The following is a 15,391-nucleotide window of genomic DNA, read 5'->3' as shown; positions in this document are numbered from 1 at the left end:
TATATTTTTTTCTACCTCAATAAAGTTGATTAATTTAGAATAAAGTTGTTGTTTTTTTCTACAATAAATGTTTTTGCATTTAATGTCTATCATTCAATTGCCTAAATTTTAAACATTATTTAATATGAGCTTGTATATTAACATGATTATAACTCCATCACTAGTATCCGCCTCAAATGCTAATTGTAATTTATCATAACAGGGAAAGGAACTCTATTAGTTTATTTCTACCGTTCCAATCCTGAAATTTGATTATGTATTTGTATTGAAATGTTGATAAATTTTGCTCAATAAAATATGCTTAAACCAAACAAAAAAGGGGCCATTATTTGAATTTAATGCAAACTAGAGTTATCTAACTTGGTTAATTAAGTAGGTTGGATGGTTGAGTACCATTGTATAAAGCCTCAATGCAATACATCAAGTAGTTGCTGAGATATTAACCTACGTATGCTTGCATGCAAAACCTTAACCATGGTGTGACGCCAACACTTGGGTGAGTAGTATAGCTCTCCTTATTCTTTGAATAGTCAGGCTAAAATGAGTGTACTCACTGTTTTGTATACAGGTGAATCTGTACCCTGGGGGGATCTGCCCTGGAAAAAGAAAAGTAAAGCAGTGCTATTAGAAATAAAATGTGGATCTTTCCAGAACATTCATGATTGCATGTTTTAGTTAATATTTCAGGTGTCAATGAAAACATCTGAAAGAGTTTTGTTTAAATTTTTAACTAATTTCAAGTGAAATAACATTTTAAGGATTCATATCATAGAAGTAAAACAATTTATTATGCGGTTAAACTTAATTTTACATGTATATTACAGATATTCATTGTTTGTAAACATCATAACCTATTAAAGCAATAAAAATATTGCAAAATTTATTATTTCAATAAGTACAAGTAAAGTATGTATGATTGAAATTGGTAAAATCTTAATTCCAGGTGCTACAGGTCTGCATTATTCTGGCATTATAAGATTCACTAGAACTCTGCGAGTCGGATGTGTCGCCTGACAAATTATTTACTGTCAACATTATAGCTGTTGGATTAGCATTTTATTCATTTATAGACAATGATGTTGCCATTTAAATTTCAAATGTACGTGGCATTTGAACTGGCAGAAGGTAAAAACCTTAAGTCAGTCAAATTAACAACGCAAATTAACAAATGGCTATAAGTCTAAAATTATGAAAGCAGAGTCAGGGTTCTTGTGCACTGCACTTGCCCTCAATGAGATCTATCTACATATAATATTTCAAGTTGATACCACTAATAGTTTACGAGATATGCCCCGGACAAGTGAAAACGGGACGCAGATGCCAACAAAGGGCAATTACTCTAAAAATACGGAAGCAAGAGTGACGGTTCTTGTGCACTGCACTTGCCTTCCATGAGATCTATCTTCATATGAAGTTTCAAGTTGATAACTCTTATATTCTACAAGAAATGCCCAGGACAAAACTTCAAGCATGAAAATTAACAAAGAGCAATTACTCTATAAAGAGTAACAGTTCTTGTGCTCTGCACTTGCAATTAATGAGATTTATCTACATATGAAATTTCAAGTTGATACCACTTATAGTTTACAAGGTATGCCTCGGACAAGTGAAAACACCACTGCCGACAAAAGTAACCCCTATATATCGCCTTTTCACCATGAAAATTAACAAAGGGCAATTACTCTGAAAATATGGAAGAAAGAGTAACAGTTCTTGTGCTCTGCACTTGCAATTAATGATATTTATCTACATATGAAATTTCAAGTTGATACCACTAATAGTTTACGAGATATGCCCCGGACAAGTGAAAACGCCACCGCGACCGCTGTTGACAAAAGTAACCTCTATATGTCCCCTTTTTAGGTGACACAAAAACTATATCCAGCTAAAGGCAGGAATTTTTCACAAATGTATTTATTAACACACTGTAAAAAGCTGCCTAAAATATATGAGCCTCCAGATTGTGATATGGGTCTATGAAAGTGTTAATTTCACAGTTAAAAAAATACAGCTGTGGGAGTATAAGATGCAAATGCATATAACTAAATTTCAACTCAACCACTCACCAGGCTCAATAAACCGGTGCAACTCTTTTGTGATTCCCTTTTCAAGGCTGAATTCGATTATCGCTATTTCGGCCGGAAGCACCACACCCTCCTCCGTCTTACACAAGATTTGGAAATTGATAAAGTAGAACTTCAACTTCTTCAGCTCTGAAAAAAGAAAGATAATGTTAAGAAAACATTAATCAAAAAGCTTGTCTATTGTTGTTCTTCAGTTTAACAAGGGGCAATTTTCAGCACCAGAGTTTAGGGACTTACTATACATGAGGTAGAGGCTCTGGCAAGATATATACACCATGGTTCACTTGAATCTCTTGAATGTGTCTGAGTTATTGAGTTAAAGCATTTGAACAATGACAATGCCATAGACAAAAGGCCATGTCAATACAGATACCAATCAGTCATTTGTAATTGAATTTTTTATTTTTTATTTTAGTTAATCAGTCAAACCTTGTTGAAACAGGATTCAAAAATAAACTTAAACAGGAGTAACCCTTGAAGCGATGGTTGCTCCCCAACCCCCATTTCTCAATGAAAAGGCAGAATATGTAATACAATGTGCTGTTAGAACGTAAATGGTTAAAGCATTATTGTACACAAGTTGAAAAAAATCATAACATGGAAAAACACTTTCCAAAATATGGCTCAACAAACACCCATATTCGAACAACAACAGGTTAATTTGAGAAAACTAAATAAATATGCTGGATACAATTATGATTCTTTGACACTGCACTTCCTATATTTGCCATCTACCAAAATTTCTAGGTTCATTTCAATCCTGTAAGTACTTTCCAAAATATGTCCCTGACAAGCATTCATTTTCAAAAAATATCAGGTGAACAGGAGATAATTTTAAAAATTTGTAGGGCAAGATAATGGTTCTTTTGCACTGCACTTACCCCCTAAATATGGCCCAGACAAGCACTGTACAAATAGTAATGGGGAGATAAATAAATATGCATGATAGGAGTATTATTCTTGTGAACTGCACTTTCTCTCATTGCCATCTTTCTATAAACCAAGTTCTATTTCAATCCCATTTATAGTTTTGAAGTTCTTCTCCAGACAAGGGTGTGGCAGAAGGTCGGACAAAGCTGTGAGTATATGCTACTCCCTCATAATTTTTGTCTTGGGAACTATTTCTACCTGAAGAGAAAATCTATTACAAATTACAATGCATCACAGATAGAGCAAAGCTACAATTAAAATCCTATTTCCAAAAACATAACACAAAACGATCATAAAACAACCAATATAAGGTCCCATTCTGATGACCTTTCTGTTTGCCAACCTCTAAGAGTAAGAATGCATTTATAAGATATTAAAGGCAAGGGTAAAATTTTAGGGAATCTGATGTTCAGCTGTGATTCCAGGGCTCTATTTTTATGCATTCAGCTTTTATAAATCAAACATCTACATCAACGTCATCTACATTTTTTCCAATTTCACACATACACACAAAAAACAAATAATTTTGTGTTTTACATGCTTGGAAATGATTATCTACCGCCAGCAGGTCATGGTATTGATTGAATTTTTTATTTCTCCCCACCAGGGAATATGGTATATATAGGATCTGACACAAGTTGTCATTTTATAAAAGAGTTTATTAAACGAGTTCATGAAATTTGTTATTAAGCGGGCCTCTGGCGAGCTTACTAACAACTTTCATGGACAAGTTTAATAAAAAAATTGTATAAAATGACAAGGAGCGTCAGATCTTTTTTATCACATGCTTAAAACGGTGTTTTAATTACCAATTTAGTTCCACTTTCTGAACCCATTGATTGACAGCCAAAGTACTCAGAGTGGAATGTCAACGATGCGCCACATAAATAGTTCCAAATGAAAATGACAAAAATAGCTATAGGTTATCGAGTTTTCATTCTGATAAAGCGCTTAACAAGTCACAAATATAAGAATTTGTAGTAAAATATCCAACAAGGTGAATAACGAACAATTTTAACCAAAAAACCCAATAAGTACACAATTTGATGACGTCACACTGAGAGTACATGCATTTACGCGGTTTATGTGACCTACATGGGTCTGTCAATTTTAACCGTGTGCCCGGATTTAAAATTATTCGCTGTCTCTTTACGATGATTTTGCAGCAATTTCTTAGTGTTCACAGATTTTCACAACATGCAGATGATTACGGCGAAGCCTTACTCTGTACTGCATGGATGTCGATGTTGAAAAAGCTCCATCAAAAATGTTTCCAGAGAACATGATGTTCTAGCCGTCATGAGATGTGTAATGAGAAGCCTGTGCTGCAGAATTCTTATTTGTGTTTTTGGTTAACAGACAGCTGATTAAACTAGGAAGCAAATGGCATTGATTGCATATTGCCTGTGTTTGTCAAGATGGAGATGTTTGAAATGTTCACGTGTTGTTTGTCACAATTGTGGCTGTATTTGTTGACTGACTGGATATTTCTGTGACTAGTGATCGGCATTATCTGGTTGGCAGAACATTGTTATCAGAAAGTTTTCGAACAAGATGCTTTCTAGCACTAGTATTTGTTGGCGTTTAAACCATTTTGTTTACAAACAATGCAGAGGGATATCTAGGTCGCGTGTGATTAGTCTAGCCAATAGAAATGTCTGATATGTTATCTACAATGATTCTACAAGTATGTAGGTTTTTTTTAAAGAACATTTGATATAACACCATCTGGGTAAAAAATAAAACAACCAAACTTTAGTTTTAATTCATTGGCTGATTGAAAACAGCAAGCATAGTAATCCTACATTAATGATATGTATGTACAGTCAGATTATGCAATTCAATTGCTTATCATCAGTGGACATATTCATAAAGCATCTTAGTAAATATTTTCATCTTAGTTTGATTGGAGAAAACTAACACTTTTACACCAAACATGAACTACAGCAAGAAAAAGGTCACAATAATAAATGAATGAAAATAAAAATTGATAATAAATAGTATTGAAATTATTCATTGTTAATTATTCGAAAATGTTCACTTGTTTTAAGAAGCTTAATATTAATATGGTCTCAGATCTAACATTTAGAAAGATTGTCTATGTAATACACATTCATCAAAGCTTTAAGTGACTACAAAACAACTCAAACCTTTTCCAGGAGGCCAGTCTTTGCGCATGTCTTTCTTCTCGGCCAGTCTCCTCTTCTCATTATCTGTGTGCTTGTCTACTCGGTGCTAAAGAAATTGAGTATATAATGGAAGAGTTCTGAGATATTTACAAACATTGCTTATTCAATTATGGAAAGGAAACTAAAGAGACAAGCACAGAAGCCAACACTAAGCCTTTTTACAGGCACAAGGTTCAAGTATTATTTTTACAGGAATTTATTTAGTTCTTGAAAATTGCCTCCTCCCCACTCAAAAATTCATTTAATAATTGATAATTTTAAAATGTTCTAACTTTTTGTCTGACATACTACATTGCTTCACCTGACTTTTAGGGACAGGAGCCACATTTCGAGAACACATGGCAATCTTTCAAGGAAGAATTTTCAGCTAAAAACATATTAACTACTCTGGGTAAAAATATATCTATAATTCATCAAACAGCTCCACCACGTTAATAACGGAATAAAAATACCTCCAGTACTTAACATAGACATGAAGTGTTGGTACTCACAGCCAGTATGTTGCCCTGATTGTCCTGTCTGTATGCATCTCCGGGTCGCCCACGAAGTCGAGCTTTTTCCATTTTTGCCATGTTTTCAAACCGAGCCTTTTCTTTTTCAGGAAGTTGCTGAAAAAAAACATTTAAACATTCGGCACAAGACGGTAAGTTATACATTTCAAGCAATTGAAATAACATCAAAGTATGTATTAAATATTTCCACCTTATAATGCCAGTTGTGCAGACCAAGTTCTACATACTTAAACAAGAGCTGACAACAGGAGTGACGAATAACCCCTGCACACAGGAATGGCAGACTATTCATTTGAAAAGAGGCCATAACACTGCATTTCTTGTACACTGCAATTTAACTAATTGTCCTGAAACAATGTGTTATTCTTAATTAAAGTCCATTGAGTAATTTAGAAGTTAAGCTTCGGCTACTGAAAAAAAAAGTGACAAAGGGCAATAACTCTGTAGTTAACTAAAATAGAATTATGTTTATAGAGTAATGGTTCTTGTACACTGGACTTCCTTTCATAGTGCTTTACCATTCAGCGTAGTTTAGTTAAATTTTATGCAGTAGTTTTCAAGTTATGCTCCGGACATTATAAAGTATAAAGGGCAAATAACTTCATAATTAACTACAATTGATAGAGTTGGTGTTCTTTCATACTGCACTTCTCCTCATTATGTTCAATCATTGAAGTTTTGATGTTATGCTCCGAACAAGAAAAAGTAACAAAGGGAAATAACTATGCTATTAGCTGAAAATTGAGTTACTGTTATTGTACGCCGCATTTCCTCTCAATTTGTTCTATAAGTATAATCAAATAAATTGTAATTAAATTTCATCCTGTAGTTTCCAGGCTATCCTAAGGACAAGGTAAATTGCAACGGCCAAACCGACCAACAACAGAGTGACTACATTGTACCTCCTTCAAACTTTGTTTGTCCGTGGTATAACTAGGAGGCTATAAACGGACTGAATTGTATACTTAAAGTCAAGTCCAACACTACAAGGTTATTAACTGACAGAAATCTATACATGAAAGCAAGTCCAACACTACGAAGCTATCGACTGACAGAAATCTATACATGGAAGCAAGTCCAACACTTTAAAGCTATGAACTGACAGAATTGTATACATAAAGCAAGTTCAACACTACGAAGCGATAAAGTGAATATAAAATCTGATTATCTGTAGTTCATATAGGAATATGTCAAAAAGTAGCAGTTAAGTACAAATCAAATTTGTGAGAATCAATTTGATAATTCAACTAACAGTTCTGTAGATGAAAGGATGCATTAATCACACCTTATCATTGCCCTGACAAGACCAGCAAAGTTTAAGACTTAAATTTGTACCTTCCACCTGGGATGAGCAATTGGGACAACATCCTGCATCCCGTTGAGTACTCTGCCCTCCCGCCGCAACTGCGGCTCCAGCTCCTTCATGAAGAAGTAAAATGCATTTCTCACCGGCTTCTTACTCTTAGGCATGGTTTTCTACAATGAACAATAGAAAATAAACGGATGAACAGAGTTTTAAACAGTATGAAGCTTTTCCTGACTGCACAAAGTCATCAATGGAAACTCTGTAAGGCAAATAAACCCTGGTCTTTTTTATTTTGAGTACACAAATGGAAATTCTTCACTCATATATAACATTAGTGTGGTGTTTTTTTTGCTTGCAAATTGGTCAATGCTTATAATTTTATCTAGTGGTATCTAACCTATTTATAGTGAGTGAGGTTACACACAGTTGAACATATGATCACAGAACCTATCTATTTTCCGTCTTTACAGAAATCATTAGCCACTTAGAAGTTGTAAATGCAAACAAAACAGATATATTCATTCTAATTCATAGATGACATCATGCAGTTTTGTCAATTACGGAAATTATAGATACCTTACTTTCGTTTTGCATCCACAATTAAAATTAGACGAAAATAGAAAATATAATCGAAGAAGAAACTAGATGTAAGATATAGTGTTTACCGAATTTTGTCTGAGTATTCTATTTCGCGATTCCGTGTTATGACATGCAAAAAGATATAATTAATTTACAGATTTAATAGTTCGAATTTATTTTACTGAACTATTTTTCGTTTGATACGATTATATAATGAAATATTCAATGTCAACACAAAAAAGAAAGGGGAAATTCTATATAAATTTTATTTAGTTAAATATTTCTTGCTTTAGAGATAATTCTGAATATAAAACTATGAAATTAATTTTCAGGCGTGTAAACCTTTCTGTTTTGCAGCATGTAAGGCAGTTGTCATTTCAGCAATATCGCGATTTAAACTCTTTTACCTCACGTAATTTAACACTAAAGGAACAATCTGTGACTCTGTTTAGAAAACACAGACAAACTCCAAGATTGCATTTGAAGTTCTCAACCAATACAGGAAAGTGCTCTGAATTTGAAACTCTTTCAAAGTGCTCCCCAACTGAATTTCTAAACATTCTTCAACAAGAACATATTGAACGTTGTTTTATTTCAAATTTAGATGGACAAGTAAAATGTTCCCACAAACTTTTGAGTGAATTATTCCCAACAAATCAGTTAAATGGTCTGGAATATGAACATGATGCTATTTTCTTTGAAAAAGGACACCGAACTGGATGCTTGTTGTCAGTTTTCCTATGGAAAACAAATCGTGGACAAGGAGTGAGTATTTATAAAACTAGTAACTACATGTAGTTAGTCACCCTTTGCCGGGAAATGGACATTTTTCTTGAGCAATTTGAGAAATAGTTATTTTTGGGTTATGAAATTTTCCAGGGAGAAAGTAAGGTCCTTGAACAAAATCCAGAATTATAAGATTGAATTACGGACACTACGGACCAGACATTACGGACCAGATTTAGGGACACTACGGACCAGATTTAAGGACATTATGGACCATCTTCAGAAACTTACAGACCATGATTTAAACAATGTTTAAAACTGGCAATTTCTGTTGCCTTAATTAGTGTTTATAAGTTATAATTGTACCAGTAATAATCGGCGGTATTTTACAAAAGAAACAAACATTATACTGACAACCTTTAATTGGCAATCATGAAAGTGTGAAAACCCATTGTGATGGCGCATTTTCACTGAACCTTTCAATTACAACAGATGAAACAGAAAACAAACAAATTTGACGATCCAAAGTTTAATTCAGACTCACGCAATCGATCACATATGAAAACATTAAAATTCACATTTACAAATATACACATAAGTTGTATGTAAAAATATAAATCGATGCATAATTATCTCAATTATATTATATATTCTGTTCTTAAACAAAACATGAGTAATGTTTAATTCATGGTACGAAATGTTCTGAAATATGGTACATTGTAAGATAAAACATATTTCGTTCATTATTATTCACATTGTTATAATAATTTATTAAAAATACATTGATGTTTAACATTGGAATTTCACAGGATTTTTCACAGTTACATTAAAGATAATTGTCATACTGAGCACTCAAATTCAAGTATTTACTAACAAATTTAAGACCAACGAGTGAATAAATAAAAAAAAAAAATTGTTTAAAAACATTATAAATCATGGTCCGTAAGTTTCTGAAGATGGTCCGTAATGTCCCTAAATCTGGTCCGTAGTGTCCCTAAATCTGATCCGTAATGTCTGGTCCGTAATGTCCATGGTCCGTAGTGTCCGTGACCCATAAGATTTATGCTTATTTCATGAACAAATGCATAATATGAACATTCACTCTTAAATCCTTTGAAATGACAGGGTAGTGTACCAATAAATTTCATTTATTTGAATATCTCAGCATTTTTTCTGATTAACTGATTGAAAACAAAATATGCTATTTCAAAAATTTAGGTGAAATATTTTCCATTTTGTAAAAAGAATTTTTTTGAATATTTCCCTGCAGGATGGAATAACCTGGTGCACTTTCAACTTTGCTGAAAATTGCTCATTTTCGTAGAAAATATGAGTTTCCCTTTGTATTTCAAAGCTTCATTTAAACATGATATTTGTTTTGTATCGAAAACTATCATTCTGGAATGGCTAAAATGGCCGCATAATGTTTTTGTACACAGTTGTTCAGGACCATCACACAATGAGGTTACATAACCCCATATTATCCTTAATACAAGTTATGGCCCCTGATTGACTTAGGTTTAAGTTTTAGGCAAGTAAAAGTTAAGGGCAAGTTGGGATTTTAATAAAAAAACTTCTATACCGTTCATTCAATGCACTTAATAAAATTCAAAATTATATATGACCATCTTACAACAAGAAACATAACTCCATTTTACCCTAAATACAAATTATGGCCCTTGATTTTTTTTAATTTCTTTTGAAAGGCATATTTGTATATTCTTAACCACATTTTCATAATGGGAAATCAAGTTATTTGAATGACTTGCATCATTGTTCGGGCGGGCTGGTGGGAGGGCAGCATCAAAGTCACCTTATGTATTGAATAATTTTAGTTAGGTTTGACATTAAGAGACCAGACTTGGTAATATTACATCGTTATTGTATTCACTTCTAAGTCAAAGCGGTTTAGTCGGGCGCGCTGTCTTGCGACTGCTCTTGTTATACTGGGGATACATGTACCTATATTGAGGTGTGTATAGTTAGGTTAATGGCATAGTCACCAAATTAATTATGAATTATGTTATATAGTAATCTCTGAAACTCAAGGATGAATTTCAATGGAGGGAGTAAGTGTTACTGGTGACAGGTATTTGATAAGTTTAAAAATTTCACTTATATAAATGCTGTTGAGCGTGGTCGAGTGTCTGCCTTCAGAGTGAGTGGTCCACCTAGAGAATGGCAATTTGTGTAGTCAGTTGCACCGAGATCTTAAGGTGGTATTTCTCTACACAGGTATGTGCTAATGTTCATATAATAGATTGTGGTACTGTACATGTATGTATTATGAAGGTTAGCTTTTACATGATTGTATGTTGTTTTTTTACATATTTCAGATTGGGGGTGTCGATTTTCGTCCTAAAACAAGTATGGCAGAGTTAATTAAGCATGGCTGCAGATTTTCAAAAGCATTAGGGGTTAAATGTGCTCTTGCTGGGATGTGGTAAGTCTTAGGGTAGAATTGTGCTGATTTAATGCTGTAAAATTACTGTGACGTTGATGAAGCAAGTCACACCATTACTGTTCAAATTAATAATTGTGTTCAATGATAAAATGTCTTTAAGATGCTTATTTTTATGTTAAAGATGAATGTGGATTATCCTGGAGATATTTTGCATATGAGTGTAAATATAAACAATAAATATTTTAGAATTGCAAATTATTAGTGTATAAAACAAAACATTTGGTCTGTGTCTGCATGAAGGTCCTTTAGACATTACTTATGGTGCCCTAACCAAATGTTTTCATACATGTACTTTAATTACCTGCATTCAAAGTACTATAACATTGACATTCACTCTGGTTTTCTACCAGGGTTGGTGGAGGCAAAGGTCTGATTTCTTTCCCTGATGACACAGGCACATTCATTGACCCTGAATTCCGCAGACAGGCTTTCATGGATTTTGGAGACTTTTTGTCATCATTGAATGGTTGCTTTAGTAAGTAGAGTAGACATTTTGAAACAATAAAACACTGGGGATGTTATGAAGTAAAACACCAGAATCAAGGAAAAGTAATTGATACTGAATGTTACAATAATATTCTTGTTTTCATAAATATTGATAAGAGGGGTATATTGCTTTGCACATGTCGGTCAGTCAGTAGGTCGGTCGGTAGACCAAAGCTTGTCCGAGTGATAACTCATCAAAATTGACATGGAGGTTGGGCCTGACGAGTAGATGACCCCGATTTATTATACAATGTGTGTAGGGGTCATCGGATTAAATGTCAAGGTCACAGTGACCTTTAATGGTAAAAGGATTTTAAAGCTTGTCCGAGTGATAACTCAACAATGCCTCGACCTATGGTCATCAATCTTGACATGAAGGCTGGGCATAACCAGTAGATGACCCCTATTTATTTTGGGGGTCATCGGGCCAAAGTCAAGGCCACAGTGTCCTTGAATGCACCAGTCAGTTGTAACCACGCCCCCCAAGGTCCGGGGGTATACCGCATTCGGAGCTCCTCGGCCATTTTATCGAAAACAACCTCGGATGTATTTGGACGGTTTACATACTCAAAAAGTGGTACGTTTAAGTCCGCTGCAAGTAGATCGCGTAGTAATTTTATTTAGCAGTTAAACTTTGTGACTTGACTCTTGGGATTCTTTATTATGTTTGCAATAATACAATTCAATGGCAATCAATTTAAACTTAGATCAATATATACAACTCTAAAACACTACATTTAATTAATGATATAATTCAAAATTTTACGAACTAATTCAACTGATGTACCTGCATACATCTGAGGTTGTTTTGAAAAAAAATGGCCGAGGAGTTCCGAATGGGGTATACCGGGGATGGCCGGGGAAATCGGCCGTGTTTTTACCTTTCAGGTGGCCCCGCAGTGCCGGGTGAATGCGGTGGTTTTGTCTTCGCTTTAAATATAGCGAGGAATAGGCCTAACCTAGGGTCCCTGGGGTGCGGGGGCATTTGGCGGGGATTTTACCATCTGTTCGTCCCCGCAGGGCGGGGATTTTAGCTGGGGTTGGCTGGACCGAAAGTCAAAGCCACCGCTATTCCCCGGACCTGGGGGGGGGGGGGCTTGGTTACAACTGACTTGTGCAATAATACACAACAGAATAATGACCCGATGTTGAGTGTTCATATTCACAAGTATACTCAAAATATAGAATGAACAATTTTGAAGTGTATTTGAATACAAACTTTTTTGAATGAAACATTGTATGTTTACACACATAAAATAACACTAACATAACAAATGGCCATTAGGTATATCAGGATATAAGTTCGGAAACCTGAACCTACTTCCACTCAGTGACGGTTTACAATTAAAGACTGAAAGGTTAAGTTTTCCTTATGTTTGCGTATGGGTCCTTGCGGGCGTGTGGTTTTGTTGTCAGTTATCTAATTTTGCCTTGCTTGTACCGGCATGGGTTCCTTTCCCATTAAACAAGACTATCTGTCTATACTTTAAGTGTATTTTTCCTTTAATTTTGGTATCAAAGAGGAAAATAGTTATACTATTAGTGTTTTCAGATGTATTACCGGGAAATACATGTTGGTGTCAAAATATGAGCGAGTCCCTATAAGCTCTTGAAAGGAATAAGCAGTTCACTTGTTTTGCACTAAGGGTTGTTCTTTGAATATGATAAACATACAAAGCCTTACCCGGAACTTAATAATTCAATATGGCATCGTAATTCCCTGATATCTCATATCTGCCTTGTGTCTAATTAATGTAGAAGTGTTTCAGTTTCACATAGGCATGGACATGATATCCTACACTGAGAAGATATACTATCGCCTTATACATATGTGTTCAGTTATTGGTCTTAGGTCATATGTCCTTTGCCATTTAGTGCTGGAAAAAATACAAACAGTGGGTCATGCTGATTTTAGGTACATTGCACTAAATGTTAATACCTTGCACACCATGTATTATGAACAAGCGATACAAAAACAGTATGTTCTAATAAATTGTTGACATTAAATAAAGAAGAAGATATAACCTTTTCGCTCTAACCGCTCGACTTGTACTTGGCAAATTAGAACCCTGGGCCGAATATACCTACAGGGGCCGAATATACCTACAGGGGTCGAATATACCTACAGGGGCCGAATATACCTACAGGGGCCGAATATACCTACAGGGGCCGAATATTCCTACAGGGGCCGAATATACCTACAGGGGTCGAATATACCTACAGGGGTCGAATATACCTACAGGGGCCGAATATACACCTACAGGGGTCGAATATACCTACAGGGGCCGAATATACCTACAGGGGCCGAATATACCTACAGGGGTCGAATATATCTACAGGGGCCGAATATACCTACAGGGGCAATTTTTGCCCGTTTTGGTTGTTATAGTAATGCGTTTACATGGCGACTGAGGAAATCTAATATTTTTGATAAAATGTCTATAGTCTGTATTGAAAAGTACATAAGACATAATGCTAAAGCTTATATTGCTGGCACATGATATCAATACTGTATTTTAAACCACTTTTATTACCTTAGCGATATTACTTTTCCGTAATTTGAGGAAATAATAAAGAAAGCCGTGTCTTTCGAAAAGAGAAAAAAAGTCATATTGTCAGAAAACATTCAAACTGCACGTATTTATGTTTGTTTTGTTCGCAGTCTTAAAACAAATTAAAATCTAAAATGGGTTTAAAATGATAATTTCCAAAGTATCAGCTGGAATTGGAGACAGATAACTTTTGATTAAATGTGTCTGAAAGGTTAGCACTCAATTTTGATAGCACATGAATCTCCATTGAAAACTTAAAAAAAAATACAAATAAATTATATAAATATAAACATGTTATTATATATACTTCAGACATTAATGGAAACAGTCAGCCAAGAAATTTCAGAAAACGATTGATTTAATAAATACAGTTGTATTCATATTAATTTTCTTTTGTATGTCAACTATATACAGGTACTATATATGACAATAAAAACCTTTCTTAACTTCTAAACTTTAGCTAAATTAACCTAGAGTGAAAATTTACCCCCGTGTGTATTTATGTTTGTAAGCACATATTTAGGTGTACCTTTTGGAACCTTAGGGTAAATTTTCCCACTGGGGGATCTGTCCCCTGAGGCTTATAACTTTCTCCTCATACTCGAAACAATAGATAATTTATATTACATAATTTGGCTTTAACGCAGCGTCATAAATTTTTGAAAGAAATAAAAATAATTACCATACACGAACGTTTTATTGTGCCTTTAATGATTTCAGCAAGGCATTCGATGTTGTATTTAGAAATTGTCTATGGTATAAATCATGACAATACGGTGCGTTAAAACGTGTGCTTATGCTTACAACAATTTATGAAAAAGTGAAGTCATGTATACGTACGTGTAAAATCGCAATATAGTAATTAATTTGACAGTATTACGGTGACAAGCTCTTTCACCATTGTTATTTCAGTTTAAAAAAATGTTAGTATTAACATTTTCACTATTGAAGACCTTTTTTGTATGTGTTTTGTTTGCTAAAGATGCAGTTCTATTTATGCACCAGTGAATTGTAACCATGCCCCCCCCCCCTCCCCCTAGGTCCGGGGGTATACCGGGTAAATCGGCCGTGTTTTTACCTTTCAGGTGGCCCCGCAGTGCCGGGTGAATGCGGTGGTTTTGTCTGTACGCCAAATATAGCGGGGAATGGGCCTTATCTAGAGTCCCTTGGGTGCGGGGACATTTGGCGGGGGTTTCACGAGCAGTTCTGGCTGGACCGAAAGCCAAAGTCCCTGCTATCCCCCGAACCTGTGGGGGGGGGGGGCGTGGTTACAATTGACTGGTGCATTACAGACACCTTGATAAGATGGACTTCAACATTTACTAAGAATAACAAAACCTGCATGGTGTTACGTAGGTTAAGTCTGTAAGTATTATACCTAACATAAAAATGTGTCCCTTCTTTGTGTATATAAAGTCGATCGGTCCGTTTATCATTACATTTTAATAAAAATCCAGTTTTATAACATCAGAGGTCATAACGTATTTATAGCAAATCCGGACTTGTCCAAAAATAGTACACGTCATAAAACTGTTGAGTGCGGCTTTGCTTGCTTTGTTCAAT

At 34.8% G+C, this 15,391-nt stretch overlaps 1 protein-coding gene and 1 long non-coding RNA gene across 5 annotated transcripts in view; one reads left to right on the top strand and one right to left on the bottom strand.

Annotated features, from left to right (window-relative positions):
• Window positions 1-7,745, bottom strand: part of LOC128215820 (protein maelstrom homolog) — a 35,706-nt gene extending 27,961 nt beyond the window's left edge. The window contains exons 1-6 of one of the 4 annotated variants that reach the window (XM_052922429.1): window positions 7,687-7,745; window positions 7,051-7,191; window positions 5,695-5,811; window positions 5,165-5,249; window positions 2,067-2,213; window positions 555-596 (exon numbers count right to left, since the gene is read on the bottom strand). In XM_052922429.1, coding sequence (XP_052778389.1) covers window positions 555-596; window positions 2,067-2,213; window positions 5,165-5,249; window positions 5,695-5,811; window positions 7,051-7,185 — 526 coding nt within the window. In that variant the 5' untranslated portion in view covers window positions 7,186-7,191; window positions 7,687-7,745. Of the gene's footprint in view, window positions 1-554; window positions 597-2,066; window positions 2,214-5,164; window positions 5,250-5,694; window positions 5,812-7,050; window positions 7,192-7,418; window positions 7,569-7,597; window positions 7,609-7,686 lie in introns of those variants that run through there. The other 3 variants (XM_052922431.1, XM_052922430.1, XM_052922428.1) reach the window with 3 other exon arrangements.
• Window positions 7,746-7,832: 87 nt separating this feature from the next.
• On the top strand, window positions 7,833-11,270 carry LOC128215804 (uncharacterized). The gene is made up of 3 exons (XR_008258061.1): window positions 7,833-8,365; window positions 10,663-10,769; window positions 11,141-11,270. It is a non-coding gene; the product is annotated as an uncharacterized LOC128215804 (long non-coding RNA).
• Window positions 11,271-15,391: the final 4,121 nt, after the last annotated feature.

The sequence above is a fragment of the Mya arenaria genome, chromosome 14 (genome assembly GCF_026914265.1).
Source record: "Mya arenaria isolate MELC-2E11 chromosome 14, ASM2691426v1".
Taxonomy (NCBI): domain Eukaryota; kingdom Metazoa; phylum Mollusca; class Bivalvia; order Myida; family Myidae; genus Mya; species Mya arenaria.
This window is presented reverse-complemented; position numbering and strand designations above follow the sequence as displayed.